At 44.7% G+C, this 27,876-nt stretch overlaps 1 protein-coding gene across 2 annotated transcripts in view; it reads right to left on the bottom strand.

The window, feature by feature from the left end:
- The window catches only part of LOC137346960 (aromatic-L-amino-acid decarboxylase-like), a 186,284-nt gene that overhangs the window by 30,571 nt on the left and 127,837 nt on the right, over nt 1–27,876 (bottom strand). For both annotated transcript variants that reach the window (XM_068010926.1, XM_068010918.1), the window contains 3 exons: nt 13,271–13,338; nt 6,695–6,771; nt 3,167–3,186 (listed from right to left, as the gene is read on the bottom strand). In XM_068010926.1, coding sequence (XP_067867027.1) covers nt 3,167–3,186; nt 6,695–6,771; nt 13,271–13,338 — 165 coding nt within the window. The remainder of the gene's footprint in view (nt 1–3,166; nt 3,187–6,694; nt 6,772–13,270; nt 13,339–27,876) is intronic.

Raw genomic sequence — 27,876 nt, 5'->3', positions numbered from 1 at the left:
GGAAGGATGTTCTTGCTATAGAAGGAGTGCAGTGAAGGTTTACCAGACTGATTCCTGGGATGGCGGGACTGACGTATGAGGAGAGATTGAGTCGGTTAGGATTATATTTGCTGGAGTTCAGAAGAGTGAGGGGGGATCTCATACAAACCTATAAAACTCGAACAGGACTTGACAGGGTAGATGCAGGAAGGATGTTCCCGATGGTGGGGGAGTCCAGAACCAGGGGTCATAGTCTAAGGATACTGGGTAAACCATTCAGGACTGGGATGAGGAGAGATTTCTTCACCGAGAGAGTGGTGAACCTGTGGAATTCGCTACCACAGAAAGCAGTTGAGGCCAAAACATTGTATGTTTTCAAGAAGGAGTTAGATATAGCTCTTGGGTTTAAAGGGATCAAAGGATATGGGACGAAAGTGGGAACAGGTTACTGAGTTGGATGATTAGCCATGATCACAATGAATGGCGGAGCAGGCTCGAAGGGCTGAATGGCCTACTCTTATTTTCTATGTTTCTATATCCTTCATCTCCCTCAGGTCTTCATGGGTGATGGAGAAGATGTTCAGGGAACAGGCCGAGGAGTCCTCAGAGGAGGGATAGCACTCTGAGGATGCATGTCACATGACTCATACGCACCCTCCACCAGCGCAGATAGATACACCTTGGCATTAGAGATAGCTAAGTTGTTACATGGTGAGGCGCACATCACATATGAGCACAGCAGCAGGTGCTGGAGACAGGAACAGACAGTGGAGAGTCCCTGGAGGGTGCAGGACACTCCGAGTTCGGATCAACCGGACATTAATGCTGAGACTCGGGGTGAGGCGCGGGGTGGTGGGGTGTCGGGGCGTGCTGGGAGTCATGCACAGAAAGGGAACTTGTGAAACAGCAACAGGAAATGTGTGTGCTTCTGTCAGCATTTGCATAGGCAGTGGAGAGTGATTGGAGGAGTCCATCTCGAGCATGAGTTCCATGATGTCTCTGGCATTTGCACTGATGTCCACCTCCATGGAAAGAGTGGCCACCTGCACAGAGCATCAGTTGTGGTAAATGACCAAGTGCATGCTGGCCCAGACCAATGGTCTGCACACTCTGACTGGCACTTTGCACAGGTTGGAGCAAAGCCTCACCTTGGTTGCTCAATGCATCCAAGTTCTTTCCCACTCTTGGCTCGCGAGGAAGTGCCAGTAGGCCATCAGAGCAAAGATGGAGAGAGGGCTCATGACAGCAGGGGCTCTTCTCAAGGTGCCCCCACTTCTCATCCTTTGCTGACCCCACGTCAGACAGAGCCGCACAAGCTGCCTCGTTCCCACATGACTAAGTCTGTCCCTGCACAGGTGCAGCTGGGGCAGTCTTTGTTGGGGCCCTCACAGACTCTGAGACCTAGTGGACATCCGCCATGGGCATCTCATGTCTCAGAGCAGGGGAACGAGCAGTCTGCCTCGAGCTCTGCTGAAGCCACAGGGGTTGCACCATGTCGGAGTAATCGGAAACGTATCAGAAAGATGGCTTATTGCACAAGGGGATTCATTTGGGTGCTTATACCAATGTTAATGTAGTTATGATGCTGTTTATTTCAATGAATGAAACTCTACTATTTTTCTCAAGTGATTATTCCTTATCTGCAATATTGAGTTAACAGCTGAAGGCTATTTGACTAGCAAAGCCACAAGGCTGAGCATGATCCTATCTTCAAACACACTAATTCAGCAGAAACAATCAGGAAGCAAGAATTCTGATGTTTCTCCTCCCTCCCTTGACAACATCAAGGTCAATATATAGTGTTTCTGAAGAAGAGTCACTGACCTGAAACGTTAACTCTGCTTCTCTCCACAGATGCTGTCAGATCTGCTGAGTATTTCCAGCATTTCTTGTTTTTATTATAGTGTTTCTGTATGGATTATAGAGTATCACTCGAAAGTGGCCCTCTTTTTATTATATCTCTGGCAGGACATTTCCCTATCAGAGATTCTCTGAGTGGACTGCTGCAAAATCAATTCAAAACCAAGGGGTATATGTTCCTTGCTAATTTTAGTGAGAAATTAAGTGTGAGCATAAAACAGTATTTTCCATTTTATACTCTGACTTTTCTTGACTAAAATTAACAAACAAGGAAAAATATATGGATAAATTTACCGATCTCACACTCCAAATGAAGAGGCCTGCTCAAGGAAAGCACAAATCAGAGAATCAACAGTAGTGTTGATTTCCTATCTGGCCTGTGCTCCCTTTGAATGTAGCTTTAGACTGAGAAAGGATGATTGGTGAATTTATCCTGTAGCTCCAAATTTGATATAAAGTCATGCATTAAAAAGTCCATTTTATATATTAATTGAGGAACCTCTGGAACAATCACGTATTAATTATTCATAAATTTCAAAGTTGATTTCAAAAATTGAGAAATGCCAATTTGTGATACGGGTCAGATATGTCTGATATCTGTTGAAATCAACAATAAAAGTGAAACAAGGAGGTGCAATATTAATAGTTGCGTTTGGTGGCTCAGCAACCTGTAGCACTGACTATAGATTCAAAATGATTGCTGGTTTATATTAACTTTTATTTTAACTGGAGACAATTTGTAAATAGTACGCTGTATTAATTCAATTTGCTCCCCAATGGCTCATGCAATAAAAGCATCATATAACTAAACCAGAAGATCCCAGTTTTAATCCCTTTCTATGCTGTGTTAACTGTTTACTGCCAGGTGGCAGTAGAGGAGCTACAATTGGCTTCAGCATGTCAAGGCGACAGAAGAGAAAAATCAGCCACAAGTTTCTGCTCTGAGCATTATCCAGTAACATTTTAGGATGTGTTTGTGGACAGTGGGGAGGATTGGGTTTGACTGTGAAGGTCCCAGTTGTTGAACACCACGATAACACTCACTGTTTAGGCTCACAAGAGGAATGACTAGTATGGTGAGGTACCAGAGGGTGATTACCCTAACAGAAGTCATCATCTTCAGGAGAGGAAAATCTCCAAGAAAAGCGAAATTTAGTTCAATAAATATATCTTTAGTCTAACTGCAAACCTGGAGGCATCGATAAATAATAACTTACAAATTTAGCTATATGCTGGGTGCTAAACCTTACTAGAACTGAAAAAATATACTATAGTCATGAGACTATTTCACATCATTATGTTTTAAAAATGCTGTAAGGGCACTCACCCTATAATCAGTGATTAGTCCTGGAATATAGAACAAACAGAGAAAATTTATTGCAAAATGTGACTAATTTGTTTTAATACTGTAGTGCAACTGCAAATTGTTAAATAGACACAAAGGTAGCTCATATCAATCGGTCTAACAGAGTAAACAGAATAATATGCACAGCAAGATAAGTATGTTCCTTAGGTTATAAACTGAATTTGGAAAGAGTTTTTAAACAGTACTTTAAATAGTGTTGACACCCCAAAAGTTTATGGATCATACTCAGTTGTTGTTAATACTTATCCCTGGCACCATTCCCGTTTCAGCAGTCAGGAGCATTTTCATCTATCAGGTTGGTGTCCATGCCATCTGCAGTGCAACTTGGGTGCCTGCCTCAGGTGAGAGGTGGAAACTCGTAGTGTGCCTTGCTATACTCAACTATGCCGGTGCCAAATAAAATGTTCCGTATCTAAATTGGACACTTTCTGTTCTGCAATTGATTGCTCTGTGATCAACTACAGTGGGAAAGCGCTGGCCTTTGAAAATTGAAATCCCCACTTGAGCTAGAAATGAAGAGACATTGCATGTGCTGTGTATGTTGTGAAATTGATCTTTAAAGGCATTTCACTGTTACGTCTAGATTACACTTTTGAGGAAAATGTCAAAATCTTGTAATTGTAACTTGTCAAAATAACTGAAGTTATCTTGTTGAATGGCAGAGCAGGCTGAAAGGGCCAAATGACCTATTCCTCCTCCTATTTCTTATGTTCTTTTGTTCTTAAGTGATCAGAGTGCCTACCAGAAAAACACTGCCAGTTCCGAACAGGACAAAACAGAATTTTAGTGCACAAAATTCTAAGGATGTGCATTAGTGCTGACAATAAGCTGTAATAGAGGAAGTGCTAACTTTTGTTCATGCTCCTTAATTGCTCTTGGGTGTAGACATAAATACACTGACTCACCATTTTGCTTGTTAAATGCAACTGATGTGAAATGTGAACATTTTACTCTGCAATTACTTCATTCACCTGTCGTGTTCACCACACATTTGAAGCTGATGTTAAATCACCTTAGAGAACCAACAGAGTTCAAAAGATGAACAAAATACAAGAAAACTTAAGAATATTGGCAGTGAAGTCAGCAGCATTGGAGTGGCATAAATTCTCTTTTTGCGAGGAACTTTACTGAATAAAGGAGAAAAATAGCAGATGATCATGGAATGGGAAAGGAAGCAATAACTTGCATTGACATAGTTCCTTTAACAGTTCGAGATACCCCAAAGTGTTTCACAGCTAATGAATTACACTTTCAAGTGTGATCACTGTTGTTTAGGCAAACATAGCATTTATGAATAGCTGGATCGTGAAAACAATTATGAAATAATGACCCATTAAGCAGTTATTTCTTGGTGTTGGTTGAGGGATAATGACCAGGACATCTGAAGAACATGCTCTTCATTGAATATTACTGTGGGATATTTTACATTCATCAACATTTCTAGATAAGTACTCACCTTAGCATCTCATCGAAGACGACATCTAATCCCTACTGCACTGAAGTGGCAACCTAGATTTTTTACTCAAGATCTGCAGGGGGGATTGAAGTCACAACCTTATAACACATAGGCAAGAGTGCACCACTGAGCCAAGCTAGAAGATTTGAGATGACAGGACTTGCTATTACTTGAGACAGCATAGGTACTGCAGATGGGTCAGCTACTCCAGGCTGATTTCTCACATTCTCCTGTCTGTAAAAGTAAGGCCATCCAAAACTCTGACGCCATGTCCTAATTCATGCCAAGTCCCGTTCACCCATCACCGCTGTATTTGTTGACCTATATTGGCTCCCGGTTAAGCAACATGTCGATTTTAAAATTGTCATCCTTGTTTTCAATCCCTCCATGGCTATATCACTATCCCTATCTCTGTAATCTCCTCTGGGCTTACAATGATCAGATATCTGTGCTTCTCCAACTCTGGCCTCCTGCTCATCCCCTATTTTAATTGTTTCACCACTGGTGGCTGTGCCTTCAGATGCCTGGGCGCTTAGTTCTGGAATTCCCACCTTAAACCTCTCTACCTCTTCTTCCTACCTTAAAACACTCCTTAAAACCTACTTCTTTAACTAAGCTTTTAGTCATCTCGCCTAATGTCCCCTTATATAGCTCACTGTCATATCTTGTTCTATAATGCCCTGTGTAGTGCCTTGGGATGTTTTATTACGTTAAAGGTGCTATCTAGAAACAAGTTGTTGTTGTTGTTATACCAGCAGAGCCCTTAGGGTCTAAGGAGTACACAAGCCTTCACACCATGTCAAAGTGTCGTCCTTGGATAAGGTTTGACCCTTAGCTAAGCTTCATTTGCTCGATCCTATTGATCACAAAAATGCCTATATCTGCTTCCAAAACGTCACCCAGTTCCATCCTTATCTGACCATTCGTGTTTGTTACCTTTGAGCTCCAGCGCTCTCAACAGATTTCCAAAGTCTGTGCTACATAAACTCTAACTCATCCAATATTTGGTATTAAGTCTTACTCACCTATCCACCCTGCCTAGTTGTTAGTTTCCCTTGACTCCCTGTCTCCCAGTGAACGGATGGAAAATCATGATTTCTGTACCAAATTCTCGATATGCACTCCTGTAACGCTAAGCTCTGTGGCAGGAGTTCCAAATCACAAAATTTACTCATTAGTGCCTTTTATACTAGATACCAATGCCTTATTAAATGGAACAGGGATAAGTTTTGATTGAATATTCTGTCCCGCATTCTTTCTTTGTCAGCTACATTTGGTTCGCTTCTCGACCTCTCTCAAACTTTTGACATGGTCAACCACAACATCCTCTGACAAGGCCTATCCTCCAATATCCAGCTGAGTGAGATGGCCATTGCTTGGTTCCACTCTTACCTATCTAGTCATAGCCAGGAAATCTCCTACAATGGGTTTTCTTTCCACTTCCACACTGCTACCTCTGGAGTCCCCCAAGAATCTAACCTTGGCCCGTTCCCATTTATCATCGACATGTTGTGCCTCAGTGACATTATTCAAAGACATGACACCAGATTCAACATTTATGCTGACAATTCCCACTCTGCCTCACCACCATATTCCCTCCATTGCCTCTTTGTTGTAGGACGTCATGTCTGAGATCCAGTTTTGGATGAGCTGCAATTTTCTCCAATGAAATATTGGGAAGACCAAAGCCACTGTCTTCACCCCACCACACTTTTTGTTTCCCCAACAAATTCCATCACCCTCCTTACATAAATGTAAATTATTATTGTTCTTGTTGTTATTGGTGATGACAAAACCAACAAAAACAATTGTTAATGACCCTGTATCTAACCAGTACTTTCTCAAAAATTGCAGGAACAACAAGGTGCTTATTCTCCATCAGTATAATTACCCCCTGGAACTTGGCAGTTGTGCACAGCTCCTAATAGTTAGGAATTTTATTGATGTCAGATGCATTCAAACAAAGGATAAAGATTAGCTCCATTAACTCCGCAATTTAAAAATATTATAACAAACAGTAATCTGAAAAATACCAGAATCCTGATGCTGATGTTTTAGATAAAGAGGATCCATTTTAAAAGCTCCAATAAGTTCTGATCTTTTCTTCACCCTGAAAGTGACAAAATATTTATCAATTGATCTATTTACTTGCACATCATACCAAATGTGATGCAAATATATCTTTATGAATTATACCACAATGTACAGAAGCAATCGTTGTGTTCCTAATTTAGTATTTGCTGTAATGCTCACACAACTCATATTATTATGTTTACATATTTGCAGAGCTATAAGCCTCCTTATATTCAGTGAGCATGAAATTAGAAAAATGGATCACAAAAGACTAACAGCCCAGGAATAATTATCTCTATCACGTGATGAAACATTCTAAATGAGCATAGAAAGGATATTTCCTTAGTAACCGAACATCATTGTGCCCTTTTACAAGTGTGATAACATACAACTAGATGATTCATACAGTCCTTCAGGTGAAAAATATTAACAGTACTTCACTGCTGATTAAACATTATTTTCATTTTCTGGGGATATTGTCAAGCTTAGAACAGAATGAATGTTAAATATTTACTCCTGATGTTGTTCATTCTTTTAAAGAAAATAAAACTTTAATATTCTTTATAAAGAGGACCTTAATTTGATTTTGCAAAGTTACACAAGAATGACCCTCGGAGCACATCTTCATCAAAATTTTGGATCCAGTTACACGGTCCAAATGCAGCACTGTCAGGATTGCTGTTCATTAGACCTGGTCAGCTCATTTACATATTTTAGTGGCAATTAAGACAGCACAGGAAGCCATGGGGTTCATGTGCCAACATCCAGTAAAGCCCTGCCAATTTTTCTCCCAGAAAAGGCAGTGGCCATTTTGAGACCAAGAAAACAGCGGCAAAAAGGGTGGCACTACATCTAGGTACATTTTTTTTTCAGACAAGCTTCTCTTGAAAGCCCTGTTCCTAACAAGTGCTGAACATCTGGAATGTCTGTCAAATGTGCTAGTCATATTACAGGAAAGTCCTCGAATTTGAAGAGAAGTTGGCTGTAATGCGATTAGCTCAATTAACTCAGTGTCTGTCATGATAAACTTGTTGTCAACAGTTGTGCATTGTTGTTGTAGTTGTCTTGTAGCTAGAGCATTGTTAATAAAGTCTCAGAGTCTGGATAAGGTCAACTAATAACTTATTATTTACACATTTCTATTTACACTATCCACAAGCCTCTCTAGCTCGCATCCTTTGTGCGGCTACTCTCTTCTTCCAAAACCCATCACAATGTGACTGTTGCATCATCATCACCACAATGGCAGGGGTTGCTCTCAATGACTCCAGCATTAACCTTTTCAGATCCTTACACTACATCTCCCCACAAGTCTTTATCCATACATTTTCTTTAACCTATATACATTCTTGACTGTACCTACTACCCTTTCTTCCTCCAAGTCTCTGACTTCACAGATTTAGTCTTTTAGGAGGTTTCTGGACTCTCCCTGATCTTGTTCTAGTCTGAGTGGGATGATCAGTAGTTTTCCTTGTAAATCGGGATCGTTGTCTAGGTTGACTTTTACAAAGGATTGTAGTATCCTGTTTGTTCTGGATGTTTTCATCATCATCTGGTTCTTCCAAATAAATGGTTGACTGTTGCTTCTGGACAATGGGGATAATGTTTCTCCTATTTCTATGTATGTTCCCTTGCGTTGTGTGTACCACATAAGATCTCTGGTAGATTTCATCTCTGTGGATTACAGTACCTTCCCTTTCTAGGTCTCGTATCCATATTCTTTGACCTTCATTCAGTTTCAGTTAGTCTCTGGCAGGAAATCTTTTGTTGTAATTTTGAGTTTGTTGCCTTCTATAAGAGTTTTCCTGGTCTCTTTCTCGTAGTCCTGGACATCCAATCCTTGAAGCAGCTTTTAGGCAACAGATGAAGATGTGTTTTTATTTTCCTGCCCATCAGCAACTCTGCAGGTGATAGTCCACACATCATTGGTGTAGATCGATAAATTAGAAGTGAGGTCAAAAGGTCTTCATTCTTTTTCAATAAGGCCTTTATGGTTCTTACATCTCTTTCTGCGTCAACATTCGACAGTGGATAACATGGTGAACTTGTGAGATGATAAAATCCCATTTTTGTCGCAAACTGTGTGAAAATATTTATTTGCATACTGTGGTCCATTGTCTGACAATACTTCGTCATGGATACCATGTGTCGCAAAGATGTCTTGTAGAACTCATAACTGCTTCTGTTGTTGTTGAAGATGACCTTCTCACTTCTATTCACCTTGAGAAATAATCAATGATGACTATGTAGGACTTTCCGTTGAACATGAATAAATCCATACCTAGATGTTGTCAAAGTCTAGTCAGAAAATGAGTAGTTATCAGCGGTTCACGCTGTTCTTCTCTTTGTATTGCACAGATCTGACAGTTCTGGATCAGATTTTCCATGTCTTTGGATATACCTGGCCACCACACTGATGATTGTGTCCCTGATCTGCACGTCATTATTCCCATGTGGCCTTGATGTAGAGGTTCCAAGATATCCGCTCTAAGTGAACTGGGAATGACTAGTCTGCCTTTATAAACTGGCAAATCACGATGATTATGAAGTATTTTCTATATTCATAGAAATGTTTCATTGTCTTCCCACTAGGAAATTCTTGTGGCCATCTTTGTGTGCAAAACTGCCTTATACGAATATATCTTTCATCGTTTTTTTGGACGTGATAAATTTCTTGCAGTTTCTGGAAGTTTGCCGGCCATTGTTGTGCAGTATATTGCGAATATGACTCTATCTTGTCCACAAAATTCACATCTTCTTGTGTCCGTGCTCTACCGTCACTCTTGATATCGCATCAGTGGACGTTTGCATCTTTCCCTGGACATATATGGTCTCGTAAGTATATCCCATCAATCTTGAACAAAATCTTTGGATTCTTGGAGGCATTATTGCGATCTCCTTTCCATCCAATAAAGAGACCAAAGGTTTATGTTTTGTCTCCATGATGACTGTCAATCCAACAATGTAATCAGAAAACTTCTCACAAGCATATGTGAAGGCAAGTGCTTCTTTTTCAATTATTGCATACCTTGTCTCTGTCTCAGACAAAGCTCTAGATGCATAGTATATTGGTCTGTGAGAACCATCAGGTTCCCTTAACCCCATGGAGGAGGCATCTGCAGCGATCATTGTTGGTAGTGTAGGGTTATAGTGTGCCAAGATGTCCAGTGATGTGAGCATTTCTTTAATATTCTGGAATGCTTGTTTTTGATGTGATCTCCGAGACCTCTCCACACTTGATCTTTTTTGAGATGTTGTCTTAGTGGTTCTGTTACCTGCACTAAATGAGGTAGAAACTTGGCTAACTGATTCACCATTCCAAGGAATCTTTGAAGCTGTTGAATGGAAGTAGGAGCAGGGAATTCTGTAATGGTTCATGTCTTCTGTGGGTCTGCCGTTATACCTTTACTGCTTACTATGTGTCTCAAGAAATGAATTGATGTTTTGGTGAATTCACACTTCTTGTTCAGTTTTAGCCCTGCTTCTTGAAGCCGTTGTAAAACTGCTCAAACTCTTTGGTCATGTTCCTTTACTGACTGCCCTTGTTCCAGGATGTCATCCACGTGACAAATAACTCCCTTGAGCCCTTCTAAGATGCTAGACATAGACCATTGGAAGATCTCTGGTGAGGAAGTTATCCCAAATGGTAACTGATTGAAACAAAACCTTCCGAATTGGGGTTATAAATGTGGTTAGTAATCTTGAGGTCTCACCTAGGGCAACCTGCCAAAACCCACTATTGGTGTTGAGTTTGTAAACATGATGCTCTGAGACAATCGCGTCAAACTGTCATCCACTGTGGACATTGGATGAATTACCTGTGCCACTGCTTTGTTAAGCTGCGTTAAATCCACATGGATTCGAAGAGGATCATTTTGCTTTGGGACTGGAACCATCGTCAATCACCACTCCATTGGTGTCGTAACAGGAGAAATGACTCCCATTGTGGTCATCTCTTCCAGCTGGTCTTGATCTTGGTTCACCAATAGGTGTGGTATCTTTCTGGGTGTAAAGATACATACTGGTCTGGCATTTTCTATAAGCGTGATTCTATACTCTGTCTTCAGTCTTTCTAGACCTGAGAAGTTTCGGATAGTCTGCTTGAAACCAACTGTTTACCTGTGAATGTTTGACTTCATCAATCTTCTTGATCAAATCTAAGCACGCATTTCTGCTTAAGAGGGAAAATTCTTGGTTTTGCAAGACATATAGAGTTTCCATAATTCATCTCCCTCTATATTGGAGAGTTGCTTGAAACTTACCCTTCACTTTCAGTTGGATCCTGCCTGGACCATGCAAGCGTGTTTGTCCACCGATTGTCAGCAATGCCGCATCAACCATGGCTCTTGGCCTGACAGAACTGTGACAATAGCACCTGTATCCAATTTGAAATTCATTAGGTGTCCGTTTACATAAATGTCCACCATCCAAAATCCCTTGATTTGGGTCATTAATTTCTCCTGGGAAATCTCCTGGTTCCTTTTCTGCTGGAAGTTGATGCACTTCATTCAGCTCTCTTTGTGTGAAGGACTGTTGCTTTGTGATTTTGAGGTCTTGCTCTGACACATTTTCCCATAAAGGCCTGTCTTTTTACAGTTGAAGCATTCTGCTTTACGAGCAGGACACTGTTTCCATCTGTGGGTCTTCCTGGCTCCACAGCGCTGGCACCGTCTCCCTGTGTCATGCACCTTCTCATCTGCATATGTCTTCTTCTCTCCAGATTGCCTCTCCGTCTTTGGCTTCAAGAACTGTACAGTCATTGGATTTCTCTAATCCAAGGCTTCTCTTCACCCTGCAGAACAGTTCTATTTTATCTTCAGAGTTCTGCCTGTTGTACAATCTGAATTGTCTTTTTGAATGTAAGGTCATCTTTCGACTGTAAGAGATCTGATAAAGACTCATCAGCTATTCGAAAACTATTCGGTACCTTATCAGTTCTGCCTTCAATTCTCCATAGTCACATCCCTCAGGCAAATTGTACAGGTCATTTATAAAAGAATCTACGGATTCGCCTATCTTCTGGACTTGCTTGTTAAATTTTGCTCTTTCCAGAATTTTGTTACTGCTTAAATTGAAATATTTGTCGAAGGTTTGTAGAACATCCTCAAATTTATCAGAAGCCTCGTTTATTCCTTGCCTCACAACCACGTCCTCTGCAATTGCACCCAAAGAGTATAAAAGAGTATTTACTTCTTCTGCTTCTGATTTAGTATGCAGCTGGGAAGCTAGCCTAAATCGTAGGAATCTTTTATCTCCATAAGAACCAATTGTATACCTGAAAGGGTCCTTCCTGATCATGGAAGCTTTCAGACATTCTAAATTTCTAATCCATTTTGTTTTCCCAGGCCTTGTTAGGCTTTTTAGAGTGTTCCCCTTTCTTTTTAAATCTTTTTTACTTTAATGGATGTGTTCGCGCTCTTTCTCTGGGTTTCCCGTGCTTTCTGCAAGTTCCCGCACTTTGTCTCTGCAGTCTGGTTGAGTAATGGCTGCCGAATCCGCCCGATTCCCGAGTCACCATTTCACCTCTCTCTGCATTTTTCCAACTCAGTGCGCCATTAGCTAACAATGTCCCCTTTTAAAATTCTCTCACCCGATCCTGGAGCGCACCCTCTACTGTGACTTGGAACCCGATTGCTGGACCTTAATGTTTCATTGCAGGCCACCATGCTTCTGTGGTGCAGTCTGAATGCCTGCGTAGCTGACTCACTGACTGCCCACATCTTCTTTGGCTATGGAGCAACTCTGGAGCTCTTCGCAATCTCCCAACGAGATCTTCTGTTGTCTTGGTGCTACTTCACGAGGTAAGCTGTCTTTAGTACTTTCTGGTCATTTAACTGTGCCACCATGTTGTGTGGTGTTGTAGTTATAGTATAGCTAGGGCATTGTCGATAAGTCCTGAGTCTGGCTAACTAATGACTTATTATTTACACATCTTTATTTACACTCTCCACTAGCATCCTTTGTGCTGTTACTCTTCTTCCAAAGCCCATCACCATGTGACTATTATATCATTATCAATACAGTGGGAAGGGTTGCTCTCACTGTCTCCAGCATTAATCCTTTGAGGTCATTATACTACATCAACTATGGAAAATCTGCCAATAAGTATAAGTAGTGTGAAGTATTGTTGGCCATGATCAATTGTGTATTACAAGGCACAGTATACACAAACTATTACTGATAGCTGTTTCTGCATCTTGTAAGGTTTATTCCTAACATTCTGGCTGTTGTTTGCACCTTAGGTAAAGACACGCACTTGTCCACAAGGTGCATGGATTCTGCTTTCTGGAGTGGCAAATAAGTTGAGACTGCAAAGAACATCTAGTAGAAAAAACAAAATCATAACAATGCCCACTTGAAGATCCAACAAAGTTGGTCTAAAATGGCAAGTACCAAGTCATTTTTCAACAGTATTGGGATGAACGGCAAACAATAGAGGCCGAAAAGGGACAATCATCTTAAGCTGGAGACATGATGTTGAGGTGTGTATCCTGAGAATTAAAAAACAGATTGCAGACATCATATGAATAACTTACCACATGGCAGAGCAATCAAAGTTCACCAAAAGCCACTTGTGAGGATTAAAGTTGAAAGAATCTGAAAACTGATAAAGCAAAGAAAACTGTAAAATATTATCCACAGATTTAAGGCCAAATTATGCAGTATCATTACAGTAACAGAAGGAAGGCCTTGTGTACACGTTGTGCAAGTAGTACAGAGAGCTGACCTCATGAAGTTGACTCGTTTTACTAATTCTCAAAAGGATAGGCTGACATGCTGGCTAAGTGAACAGAATGTCCAATGAGTCAGCAACTGTTAAATTGGCTGTTGCTCACTGTTAAAGCAGAGCTGCACAGTGAAAAATTTAAAGGCATGTAGCTGGCAGTTGAAAACATATGGAAGGTGGATCAGGAGGAGGAGTTACAAGTCTTACTTTGGAAGATGCAGCAAACAAATTGTTTGGAGCTAAGAGGTAGTCTCCGATCAGCAACACTGTTATAAATGCCTGGATATAAGTGGACAAGCTGTGGCAGTATGCAGATTCCCATTTTCATAGGTTTTGGACCAGATGACAGAGAAATGATTTCTTCTTTTCTCGACTCTATTCTTCGCCCTTTATTCAGTCTCTTTCCACCTATATCCGTGACTCTTCTGATGCCCTCTGTAACTTTAACAGTTTCCAGTTTACTGGCCCTAACCGTCTCCTCTTTATCATGGACATGCAACCTCTCTATACCTCTGTCCCCCACCAGGATGTCTGATTGCATTCCGCCTCTTCCTTTAATGGAGGCCCAACCAGTCTCCATTCACCACCACCATAGTCTTCCGCTGCCTGAACTTGTTCTCACATTGAACAACTTCTCCTTTAACTCCACTCACTTCCTCCAAATAACAGGTGTTGCTTTGGGTACCCTCATGGGTCCTATCTATGCCTGCCTTTTTGTGGGATATGTGGAACATTCCTTGTTCAATTCCTGCTCAGACTCCCTCAATCACATCTTTTTCAGGTACATTGATGATTGTATTGGTGCTTGTCCTGCTCTCACCCTGAACTGCAAAGTTTTATCACCTTTGCTTCCAATTTCCATCCTCACTCACCATCACATGGTCCATCTCTGACTCTTCCTTTCCCTACCCTGACATCTCTGTTTCTTTTTCTGGGAATGGACTATCAATGAATATTAACTGTAAGTCCATTGACTCCCACAGCTACCTTGACTTCCGATATGTCTTCCTTTTTCCTCATTCGAGAATCCCACCCACCGTGGTTGACAAGGCCTTCAACTGTGTCTGTTCCATTTCCCACACTTCGGCTCTCACCCTTTGCCCCCTACTCCCAGAACTATAATAGGGTTTCCTTTGTCCTCAATTTCCACCCCACTAGCCTCTGCATTCAACGGATTATTCTCTACCATTTCTGCCAGCTCCAGCATGATACCAGCACCAGACACATCTTTCCCTCCCCTCCCATTTCAGCATTCTGCAGTGACCATTCCCTCCCTGACACTCTGGTCCACTCCACAATCACCCCCAACAGCGCCTCTCCTTCCCGCAGCATCTTTCCATGCAAATGCAAAAGATGCAATGCCTGCCCTTTTACCTCCTCTCTCCTCACCTTCCAAGGACCCGAACACTCCTTCCAGGTAAAACAGTGATTTACGTGCACTTCTTTCTATTTATTTGCTGCTCAAAATGCAGTCTGCTGTACACTGGGGAGACCACACACACATTGGATGACCGCTTTGTGAAACACCTCTGTTCAGTCTGCAAGCGTGACCCCAAGCTTCTGGTCACCAGAGTTTTTTTTTCTCCACTGTGCTCCCACTACGACCTCTCTGTCCTTGGTATCCTGCAGTGTTCCAATGAAGTTCAATACAAACTCGAGGAACAGCATCTCATTTTTTGATTTGCAGCCTTCGGACTCAACTTTGAGCTCAACAATTTCAGATCGTAACCTCTGCCCCCACTCTGTCCTTTTTCTTTGCAGATTTTGGTTTTACTCTGTTTTTCTCTTTTTTGCTTTCAGATGGAAGCTGTTCATTATTCTGCCATTCACATCTCCTCTAGACACATCTTTACTTGTCCCATTATCACTTGTCTTGGCCTTGCACCACCAACTCTTTTGACATTTCATCCCTCCTGCCTTTCGTCCTATTACAGCCCTTCCCTTTTGTTCTTTTGGCCAGCTTTCCCTCTTTGACGGATTTAAAACCTATTCTCTAATCTCAAATCTTTCCCAGTTCTGATGAAAAATCATTGACCTGAAACATTAACTCTGTTTCTCTCTCCAGAGATAGATTCTATTATCCCGCTGCCATGAGCGGTGGCGAGTGTGTAAAATGGCAGTGGTCCTGCCTGTGATGTTTGTGGCCACACTATTTAGCATAATGTTGGCAGCTGACCTCCCGCCTCCCCCAAATCTGGTGGCGGGGGCGGCATTGGCAACACCATTAATGGCGTCACCAGATGTTGGATCAGGTGCTGGAACCATCTTTAAAAGGCTGGCAGCTCTGCATTTACTCTCCTTGCATTGAATATCAGCTTACTGCAGCAACACTTCTGTGGGTTGCCATAATTTTGCAGCTCAGCAAGCATCCACCCCCACCCCCCCCCACCCCCGGCTATCATTCTGACCAAGTGAGATGTCACAGCAAGGGTGGCCCTACAGTTCAGTGATGCCTCCCTGCTGATTCTCCTCCAGGCTGCAAGGGAAAGGTGGGAGGTCCTCTTCCCCAGCAATAGCAAGAAGAGATCCTCCCGCCTGTCCAAGCAAGCCTGGATGGAGATCACAGAGGTGGTTAGTAGACGTGCGATCACCCGTTGTAACTGGGTGCAGTGCAGGAAGAAGGTCAATGATGTCCTACGCTCAGCCAAGGTAAGTTGTCCGGTTCCACATAGCTTGCTGCGATCTGCTTGCCCACGAGCGTAAAGACGCACAGTTGACAGAGCCATTCTAATGATAGGAAGGTCATAGCGTAATGATAGCAGAGGACTGGCTGCATGAGTGACACCAGTCTCCCTCGCTTCTATCTTAGCCCAATTGAGACCCATGGCAGATAGAGTAAGTATGAGAACAGCGACATCCCGAGGTGCAGAAGAGGGGCCCATGTTGGCATTGACGTGATGGAGAGATGTTTGGAACTTAACATAACTGCAGCCTTGATCTTTCAGGTTAAGAGGGCCCACAACAGCAGGGAGGCAGCCAGGACGGGGGCCAAAGTGCCCAACCTGCAACCTCTGTCTCAGGCTGAAGAGGAGGCCCTTGAGTTAGCTGGGAGCCAAGGAGTCCATGCCATATCGAGCTCAGGGTCTCAGTTGAAGAGAGTAATTATTGTCATAAGAGTTTTGTTGTTTTATTAAAACTAAGATCTGTGTGCCTTTAAGACTGAAAAAAGGACTTTCTGTGAACAATGACTGAATGTTGATTTGGTATTTGAAGTGCACGCTGTAAACTCGTATCCAGGCAACAGGAGGATTTTACGACAGTCTTGTGACTTCTGTGGAAAGACTTTTGTTTCAGTTCTGCAGTGTGAAACAACCAGAGGGAGCTGTGAGTAGCTAAAAGCCAGTTGCTGTTGGAGAACTGGGTTGTAGACCAGAGAAAAAAACTTAATCTCTCTGAAAATAAACTTTGCATTTCAAGGAAAAAGTGCTACATTTAAGGTGAGGCTTTGACCTGCCTGGAGAGAAAAGACCCAGAGAAACAGGAGTTGCTACACTCTGTGGAGAAACACTGCTTTGGAGAAAGGAAGCCTTGTGTTTTGGGTATAGCAGGTTGCTGTGGCCTCCAGTCAAGGATCCCTGCCTCAAAAATGAGTTCTGTTGCTTTTTGTGTTGTTTTTGAAAGATCCTAACATCTCAAGAAAGTTTCAACTGTTTGACTGCAACTTAAAAAATTTAAATAGACCTGTTGCTACACTTTGAGCTGAAAGATCTGTGTGACATCTGCAGACAATTTGCCTTGAATGCCGACCCATCACAGACTGTTCATTAAACTCACCTGGAGAGACATCAAGTGGCATCTGACTATTCAACTCTGGGGCATCTCACCAATCCTGAAATATCTTACCAGACTCTGACAAACAATTATTTTATTGTTCCGAAGAAACAGTTACAACTTAAATCACCTTTTACTCTCGGTTAACCGATTTTTGAATGCATGTGTGTGCGCATAAGGGTCAGGAAAAATAAGGAGTAATAAAATCTGTTCATACATGTAGATTTATCTCATTATCATTTAAAACTTTGTTTATTAATAAATAGTTAATTTTTTGTTGTTTAAAGAAACCTGGTTTGGTGTACTTTATTCTGGGGAATAAATAGAATGTTTCATTTGGCTAATTTCCAGTCGGTGGGAAACATTACTAATATGTTTTGACCTGCGGAGTGGTGGGACTGAATTAACAATGCATTACTCAGCAGATCTGGCAGCATCTGTGGAGAGAGAACCAGAGTTAACGTTTCAGGTCAGTGACTCTTCTTCTGATGAAGGGTCACTGACCTGAAATGTTAACTCTGCTTCCCTCTCCACAGATGCTGCCAGACCTGCTGAGCATTTCCAGCATTTCTTGTCTTTGTTTCAGATTTTCAGTATCCATAGTATTTTGCTTTTATTATAACAATGCATTACTCTGGCCTTGGTTGTAACATTATTGACAAACACAGAATGGGTGGAAATTATATTTTATGAGAAACGCAATGCTTTCATCATTGCAACATTTTCTTTACGTTATATCTTACAGGGCAGCGCTCGCAAATGCTTAGAGACAAAGAGGAAACAACCTCAACCTCCGAGGATGATTAACACTTAGAGGATGCACTGTCCCATGACTCCCCTGCATCTTCCACCAGCGCAGATACTTTCACTTCGGTGGGTATCGGATTGGCATTATATTCAGGGTCACAAGTTGGTGAGAACACCATACACGTGCCCGACCAGCTGGCTAAGGCTGAGATAGCCGAGGCCTCAGACAGTCGGAGGACTGTGGATGGCCAGGTCCATGCTGAGCTCCAGGCTGATGTTGAGTCTCTGGTGTCAACAGCACAGGGCATGCTGGAGTTACAGGGAAAAGGCAACATCTGGTAGAGATGCCAGAGGCCATGCACAGCCATGAGCAGATGATGGAGGAGTCCATCCATGCCATGACTGCTGCCACGTCACAGGCATGTGAGCGCATGGCTTCATCCATCCAGAGTTTGGCAACCTCAGGAAAAGCCACATTCCACCGATACACCGTGACCTGCAAACCCTCGCCTTGGCCCTGACTTCAAATCAGCAGTGTCAGGGTGAGAGAAGGGCCAGGAGCCTGGAGAGTGTTCCCACTCCTAGTCCTCCTCCAGAGAGCAGGGAGGTTCCAATGAGCATTGAGATGGAGGAGGAGAGGCTGCGCTCCACATCTGGGGTCTCCTCTCAGGGGGAATGTGGACACGGGCTCCTCAGGCCCTCTGCAAGTGAATCCAGCTCCAGCAGCCTTGATGCCTGAGGGCAGTCCTGCACCAGTGCAGAAAGCCTTCAGGCAGCCGCGGCCCTCCAGGCCTCAGACACCCAGAGGACGAATGCCAAAGTCATCCCAAGCCAAGCACAGAGGTAACACCGTGAAGGAGCACCAGCAAACATATTAAAAAGACACCTTGATACATATGGGTATTCATGGGTGAGATAGGTATGTCATGTTTACTTTAATTAAATGTATTTTCGTGCCAATCAACAGCATTTATTGCCTGAAAGCCACATTCCACCACGGAGTGATTATGCGTCTTTCAATTCCATCATAAGTGTTACAGCATTGCCAATGTGACCACTGACATCATTAGCAAGCCGAAATGGATGATGTTTAATTCCATGAATGCTGTCACATGGGCAATGGCTCAATTTGTTGCTGCCATTCATGCTGGAGAGACAGACGTTATGGAGGCAGAGAACTTGAGACTATATGCATGATGGTGAGTTTTGTTAGCAAGCATATTTATTGAAATTCATGGATTGTGGAAACGCACAATTATTAGTCTCTGCCTTGTCTCCCTTGTGCACTGCTCACCATGTTTGACCTCCATCACTACTCTCTGATTTTCCATGCATGCTTGGTCTTGCGTGTCCTCAGTATCCTCTTTGTAGGAGGATGTCTCATGCTCCCATACTTCTTCATCTTGCAAGGCCTCTCCCCTCAGTAACGCAATGTTGTGTCGAATGCAGCAGACTACAACGATGCATGCAACCCTGTCTGTTGCATACTGAAGGGCTCCATCCATCTATCAAGGCAGCAGAACCATATCTTCAGCATACCTATGGCCTGCTCGATGGTCCCTTGGGTGGAGCTGTGGCAGGTATTCAGCATCATTGGTGGGGTTCCTCACCAGCGTCAGAAGACATGTCATCAAGGGGTAGCCCATAAATCCACCCCTGAATGTGAGTGAGGAGAGTGAAAAGCAGTGGCACCTGGGACTGGCGAAGTATATGTGAATCATGACAGCTGCCTGGGAAGCAGGCACATACTTGTAGGAAGTGCTTTCTGTGGTCACAAACTAGTTGGACATTAATTGAATGAAACCCCTTTCTGTTTATGAAGGCGGTTGGTTGGTCTGTGGGAGCCTCGATGGCCACATACGTGCAGTCAATTACACCTTGGGCCTGTGGGAATCCCGGAATGGCCCCAAATCCAATGGCCCTCTTGGCCTGACTCTCAGGGTCTGTCCTGCAGTGTACATAGTCACCGGCCTTCTTGAACAGAGCCTTGGTCACCTCCTTGATGCAGCAGTGCGCTGCAGATTGAGAGACCCCCATGCATGTCATGGTGGCTCCCTGGAATGTTCCAAAGGCATAAAAGTTTCGGGCCACAGTAATTTTGAGGGCTACAGGCATAGGGTGACCACCAAAACCCATTGGTTGCAAATCATCATTCAGCAGTGCGGCACACCAATGGTCACCGGCCTCCAATTGGAAAAACAACCCTCCACTACTACCCTCTGCCTCCTATCACCAAGCCAATTTTGTATCCAATTGACGAGCTCACCCTGGATCCCATGTGTTCGAACCTTCTGTACCAGCCGACCATGCGGGACCTCCTCAAAAACTCAATTAAATTCGTGAGACATGATTTCCCACTCACAAAGCCATGCTGACTATCCATAATCAGACCATGCCTTTCCAAATGCATATGAATCCTGTCTCTCAGAATCCCTTCCAATAACTTACCCACCACTGATGTAAGGCTCACCGGCCTGTAGTTCCCTGGTTTATCCCTGCTGCCCTTCTTAAATAAAGGCACAACATTAGCTATCCTCCAGTCTTCTGATACTTCACCCATAGCTAACGATGAGACAAAGATCTCTGCCAGGGCCCCAACAATCTCCTCCCTTGCTTCCAATAGCATCCTCGGATACACCTGGTCAGGCCCTGGGGATTTATCCACCTTAATGCGCTTCAAAACCTTCAAAATCTCCTCCTTTGTAATGTTGATATGCTCCAGTATATCGCTGTTCTCTCCCTGGAACTCACTAACTTCCATGACCTTCTCCATTTCCCGTGGCTCCACACATAGATTGCCACACTGATCCTTAAGGGGACCTACTCTCTCCCTAGCTACCCTTTCACTCTTAATATACTTATAGAATCTTTTAGGATTCTCCTTTATCGTATCTGCCAGGGAAATCTCATGGCCCCTTTTTGCCCTCCTAATTTCCTTCTTAAGAGTAGTCCTACATCCCCTATACTCCTCGAGGGACTTGCTTGATCCCAGCTACCTATACCTGACATATGCCTCCTTCTTTGTCCTGACCAGACCCTCATTATCCCTCGTCAACCAAGGTTCCCTAAACTTGCCAACCTTGCCCTTCCATCCAACAAGAACCCGCTGGCCCTGAACTCTTCCGATCTCACTTTTAAAAGCCTCCCACTTGCCAGACCAGACATCCCTTTACCTGTAAACAGGCTCTCCCACTCAACCTTTGAGAGTTCCTGTCTGATGCCATCAAAATTAACCTTCCCCTAATTTAGAACTTCAACCTGAGGACCAGTCCTATCATTTTCCATAACTATCTTGAAGCTAATAGAGTTATGGTCACTGGTCCCAAAGTGCTCCCCCACTGACACATCAACCACCTGCCCATCCTCATTTCCTAAGAGGAGGTCGAGTGTAGCCCCTTCTCTAGTCGGGCCATCCACATACTGCTTCAGAAAACTATCCTGGACACACTTAACAAATTCTTCCCCATCTGGTCCCTGAGCACTGAGTCCCAGTCAATATTAGGGAAGTTAAAATCACCTCCTATTACAAGCTTATAATTCCTACACCTAACTGTGATTTCCGTACATATATGCTCCTCCACTTCCCTCTGACTATTGGGAGGCCTATAGTATAATTCCATCAAAGTGATCACCCCTTTCTTATTTCTAAGCTCTACCCACATGGCCTCGCTGGACAATCCCCCCGGGATATCCTCTCTAAGTACTGCTGTGATGTCCTCCCTAATCAACAGTGCAACTCCCCCTCCTCTCTTACCTCAACCTCTGTCATACTGGAATTTTAACACCTCAATTATGTTACCCTTCATCTATATACTTGAGGGAATGCAAGTGCAGTCTATGCAACCTTTCCTCATAATTTAAGCACTTTAGCCCTCGTATCATTCTGGTGAATCTGCGCTGCACTCCTCCAAGTTCAATATATCCTTCCTGAGGTGCAGTGGTCAGAACTGAATGCAGTAATCCAGATTACTGCAGTCTAATCAGAGCTTTATACAACTTTTTTATTCATTTACAGATGTGGGCTTTCCTGGCATGGTCAGCATTTATTGCCCATCCCTTTTGTAAAGGTAGTGGTGAGCCACCTTTTTGAATTGCTACAGTCTGGGTAGTGAAATGTTAAGGAAGGCGTTCCAGAATTTTGACACTGCAATGATGAAGGATTATGAATATATTTCCAAGTCAGGATGGTGTGTGACTTGGAGGAGAACTTGGAGGTGGTGGTGTTCCCATGCACCTGCTACTCTTGCCATTCTAGGTGGTAGAGGTTGTGAGTTTGGGAAATGCTGTCGATGAAGTCTTGGTGAGTTGCCGCAGTTCATCTTGTAGATGGTACACACTGCAGCCACACTGCGCTGGTGCTGGAGGAAGTATATATTTAAGGTGGTGGGTGATGTGCCAATTAAACAAGCTGCTTTGTCCTGCATGGTGTTGAACTTGAGTGTTGTTGGAGTTGCATTCATCCAGGCAAGTGGAGAGTATTCCATCACACTGTTGACTTGTGCCTTGTGATGGTGGACAGGCTTTGGGATTTAGGAGGCAAGTCACTTGCATCAGAATACCCATCCTCTCACTTGCTCTTGTAGCCACAGTATTTATATGATTGGTCCAGTTAAGGTTCTGGTCAATGATAAACCCCTGGATGTTGATGGTGAGAATGCCGTTAAATATCTTGCCTCAAGAGGAAGCGATAAGACTCTCTTTTGTTGGAGATTATGTGGCACTTGCCACTTATCAGTCCAAGCCTGAATGTTGTCCAGGTCTTGCTGCATGCGGGCACAGACTGCTTCAGTATCTGAATGAAACTAAAAGCTGTGCAATCATCAGCGAACATCCGCAATTCCGATCTTATGATGGAGGGAAAATCATTGGTGAAGGAACTGAAGATGGTTGGGCCGAGGTCACTGCCCTGAGGAGCTGCTGCAGCAATGTCCTGGGGTTGAGATGATTGGCCTCCAACAACCACAAGCATCTTCCTTTGTGCTAGGTATGACTCCAACCAATGGAGAGTTTTCCGCCGATTCCCATTAACCTCAATTTTGCTCAGGCTCCTTAACATCACACTTGGTCAAATGTTGCCAGGATGTCGAAGGCAGTTGCTCTCACCTCATCTCTGGAATTCAGCTTTTATCCATGTTTGGACCAAGGCTGTAGTGAGGTTTGGAGTTGAGTGATCCTGGTGAAACCCAAATTAAGCATCGGCGAACAATTTATTGCTGAGTAAGTGTTTCTTTATTGCACTGTTGAGGACATTTTCCATCACTTTGTTCATGATTGAGAGTAGGCTAATGGGGCAATGATTGGCCAGGTTGGATTTGTTTTACTTTTTGTAGGATGGGGATATTCATGGAGCCTCCTCCTGCCATTTGTTGTTTAATTGTCCAACACGGTTCATGACTGGATGTGGCAGGACTGCAGAACCTTGACCTAACAGTTGATTGTGGAATTGCTTAACTCTGGGCTGGGTTTTACCATCGGCAAAGGGAACTTCGCCACCTATGTAAAAGTCAGTGGCGAACCTGCTTCTGCCTAACCCGGAATCCCACCCGCATTTTACGGGTCCCCAGGCTTTAATTGTCCTGAGGCCACAGTGAGCTGCCGGCCAATCAACGGGCTGGCAGCTATTAGTCCCAGCAGCGCCACTGGGAGCGGTTGCCACTGCTGGGACGGCAGCCCAGCTGACACTATGGAGCCAGGACCTCAGATAAGTCGGTTATGGCGGCGAGGCAAGGGTTGTCGATTGGGGGGAGGGGGGCGTCGGGTCACGGGGGTGGGTTGGGAGGCGGGGGCGGCCCTCAATCAGACAACCTGTGCCTGACTGCCATAGCACCCCTCTGTGCGCGGAAAGGCTGGTAGCTATTGCTGGGCGGCCTTTCACGTCCCCAGCACGCACGCTTGCCATGGGGAAAATACCCGTGGAGGTAGGCGAATGTCCTTAAGGGCCTCAATTAGCCTGGGGTGGGTGTGCAGACCGTTCCGCCCCCACCACCGCAACCGACCGCTGTAAAGTTGGCCAGAGGCGGGAGTGGGAGGGGAAGACCTCCTGGAGTCTCCCGCTCAATTTTACGCCGTCCACACGCCACCATACGATCCACTGGAACTGGTCTTTAACTTCAGGTATGGAGCAGAGTGTTGGAGCATAGATGCTGAGTAGGTGTACTGGACCAGAAGCGCTGAGCAGTTGGATGGATATTATGCGTTCCGAGCCATTTGAAGGTGGCTGTATCATGCTGAGCAAAGAGTTTCTGAGGGCGAAGCCCACTCCATGCTGTCTTGGTTCTTCAGGATCCCTACTCTGCCAGCAGAAGGTGTAGTCTTAAATAAAAACAAGAAATGCTGGAAATACTCAGCAGGTCTGGCAGCATCTGTGGAGAGAGAAGCAGAGTTAACATTTCGGGTCAGTGACCCTTCTTCGGAACTGGCAAATATTAGAAATGTCAAAGGTTATAAGCAAGTGAAGCGGGGGTGGGGCAAGAGATAACAAAGGAGAAGGTGTAGATTGGACAAGGCCACATAGCTGACCAAAAGGTCATGGAGCAAAGGCAAACAATATGTTAATGGTGTGTTGAAAGACAAAACATTGGTACAGATAGGGTGTTAACGGACTGAAGATTGAACAGCAGCAAGTGTAAATATGAAAAAAACAGTGGGTAAGCAAACTGAACAAACTAAGACGAAATGAAATAGACATACAAAAAAAATTGTAAAAAAGAAAAAATAACTAAAAATAAAAGTAAAATGGGGGGCCCGTCATGCTCTGAAATTATTGAACTCAATGTTCAGTCCGGCAGGCTGTAGTGTGCCTAATTGGTAATTGAGATGCTGTTCCTCGAGCTTGCGTTGTTGTTCACTGGAACACTGCAGCAAGCCCAGGATAGAGGTGTGAGCATGAGAGCAGGAGGTAGTGTTGAAATGGCAAACAACCGGAAGCTCAGGGTCCTGCTTGCGGACTGAGCTGAGGTATTCCGCAAAGCGGTCACCCGGTCTGCGTTTGGTCTCCCCAATATCGAGGAGACCACATTGTGAGTAGCGAATACAGTATACTACATTGAAAGAAGTACAAGTAAATCGCTGCTTCACCTGAAAGGAGTGTTTGGGGCCTGGGATAGTGAGGAGAGAGGAGGTAAATGGGCAGGGATTACACCTCCTGCGATTGCAGGGGAAGGTGCCATGGGAAGGGGACGAGGTGGTGGGGGTAATGGAGGAGTGGACCAGGGTGTCGCGGAGGGAACGATCCCTTCGGAATGCTGACAGGGGAAGGGAGGGGAAGATGCGTTTGATAGTGGCATCACGCTGGAGGTGGCGGAAATGGCGGAGGATGATCCTTTGGATATGGAGGTTGATGGGGTGGAAAGTGAGGACAAGGGGAACCCTGTGGTGTAGTCTTGCTCTCTTAATGATCCGCTTGCAGGGAGGTGTGTCCCCTGAAGTGCTGCAATGTCCACATTGAGCCTACTGAGCTCCTTGTTAATGATGGCGGTCTTCCGAGAGTCGTTTGTTTGTGTAAGGACTTCCGACAGGCCAGGACACGTAGTTCTGCTGTTCCAGCTTGCAAAACGAAGGGCTGGTACCTTCTTTCCTTTTTCTGTCGTGCTGTTTGGTGCAGTGTTACAGTCCACTTGTCGGGCAATGACCCTGAGCCCCAAGCACCCATTGAAGCAGGTGGACTGTGGCGGAACAGAACATTTCTGACCGGGGGCTGCCTGGTTTGAGGCAGGAGATAGCTGTCCAGTGAGATGCAATGACCTCTCCCACTGACAAAGGCAACCCGTGGCGCCCAATCTCTCCGCCAATTGAGCTGGACTTATAACCCGTAACTGCTGCCTTCCGTGTTGTTTTGGTCGCTGTGAGGCGACTATGGAGAGACCTCTCCATGGCGCATACCTGGGCGGAACGTATGGAGGCTGTGAATTGTCCAAGCATCAAAACCCCACTCTCGGCCTTCCTAGTGGGGTCCAAAGGAGTGCAGAGCATGGCGTTTGGCACTGGTATGGCTGCAGGAACGGCCAGAAACATGCCAAAGGTGACACATGACCGCCTTCGGGGTTCCGCTCTGGATTTTCTGTTCGGATTTACTCCCTTAGCCTTGATCTCTCCTGAGATGCCCACAAGGCAGTGGTGTTGTTAGCTCCTATCCCTGAGCAGGGGCCTTAACAAGTAAACTGCGCGATTTCATGGAGGGAGAGGGAAGGGGGGAGGAGGTGAGATGAGGGAAGGGGTGCGAGGGGAGAGGGGGTGGGGGGAACGGGTTGCGAGGGGGGAGGGGTTGCGAGGGGCAAGGGGGGGTGAGGGGCCGGGGGGGCAGGGGGTGCAGGGGGAAGGGGGAGCAGGGGATGCGAGGGGGGAGGGGGAAGAGAGTGCAAAGGGGTGCGAGGAGGAGAGGGTGCAAGGGGGTGTGAGGGGGAGAGGATGCAAGGGGTGCAAGGGGCTGCGAGGGGGTGAGACGGGGAGGCGTCCAGCAGGGGTCGCGACCCTGGCAAGCGGGCCAGCCGACAACCTGCATGGCCTCCTCGATGTCGGTATCCTCCAGGCCCTCTAGGCTGATGCTGCGCTCGTGGTCACCACCCAGCTCACGGTGGAACTTCTTTCCCGGCTCCCAGCTGTGATGGTTAAAAGGGCAAGCGAGGCCGAATTGAGGCCCTGAGCCTCGACGACCGCCTCATGGGCACTCGGGCCACCTGCTTCTCCCTGTCGCGCTCCCAGTAGTATTAACTTGAAGCTGTTCCACAACATTTAGCTCCTCTAGACTCAGTGGATGCTCTGGGTCGTTGATCGATCTGATCAGATCAAAGATCTCCCGGTTGTCGATGGCATCCGCCACGTCCCCTTCAGGTAAATTCAGGTTGAAGTAGCTTGCTGATAAGGATTACATATGAATAATGTTTGCGTGAACAAGGAACTAGAGGGTAACTGGCATGGATGGAATCTACTAACTTAGCAAGGAGTGAACACCATCAGGAAAGGAGAAGGCAAGGAAGAAAATAACAAAAAGCTGACAATTACATGCATGAGAATTCTGCTGAAAATGAATGACTGGAAATCAAACCTATCTATGCTTCTTTTCAACAGCACAGTGTATTGGTTATTGACTACAGTAGTATTTTTAGTGAAAGAGTATGGGCTCGATTTTACATTGCTGCCATGCCGTAAACAATGGCGGCCCGCATGTGCAGGCTGTACTTCGGGAAGCCGCCTTGATATTAGATGCGGTGGCTCATTTTAAATGGCAGGGTGAACAGCGCCACCCCACCACCACCCCCCCCACCCACCAATGACTTGGAGGGTGCGGGTGGTCCGTCCCCGGCAATGGCATCAGGCGCCAATGCCATTTTTAAAGGGCTTCGAGCCCTTCCATTTAGCTGAAATATTTAAATACAGTCATTTAAAATTTATTTTAAAAAATTTAATTAATGTTTCTAGCCTCTCTCCCTTGCCCCCAATAACCATACAATTCATTCCTTGCCATCTTCCCACCCCCCTCACCCTCCCAAATACTTACCTTTCTCCCTCCCCACCAAAGTTAATAAACTTTTAAGTTCACCCTCACCCCCGCCACACTGCAATACTTACCTGCTCCCCACCAGTGTCCCGCATCAGATCTCCGGATGGAGAACCAAAGACGCAGGAGTGCCGGCCACCGGCACCAATGTTGGAGTGGAACAGATAAATGGAGGGAGCGGATAAATGATTTATTCATTTCTTTGCATTTTAAAAAATATGTAAATTTTGCTCTCATCACCAAACGGCAGGTGTCTGCCACGAGGCCTCACCGCCGGCGACAATATCGGGCCAGGCCTTTCCTGCATCAAGGTCTGTGGCGGGCCCCCACTCCGCCATGACTCCTGATGTTGGGAGGCCTGTAAAACCCAGCTTTATATTGTTTGCTTTGATTTAAGTTCA

Source organism: Heterodontus francisci, chromosome 2, assembly GCF_036365525.1.
Source record: "Heterodontus francisci isolate sHetFra1 chromosome 2, sHetFra1.hap1, whole genome shotgun sequence".
Lineage (NCBI taxonomy): Eukaryota > Metazoa > Chordata > Chondrichthyes > Heterodontiformes > Heterodontidae > Heterodontus > Heterodontus francisci.
Note: the sequence above shows the minus strand (reverse complement) of the source record. Positions and strands in the feature narration are given on the sequence as shown.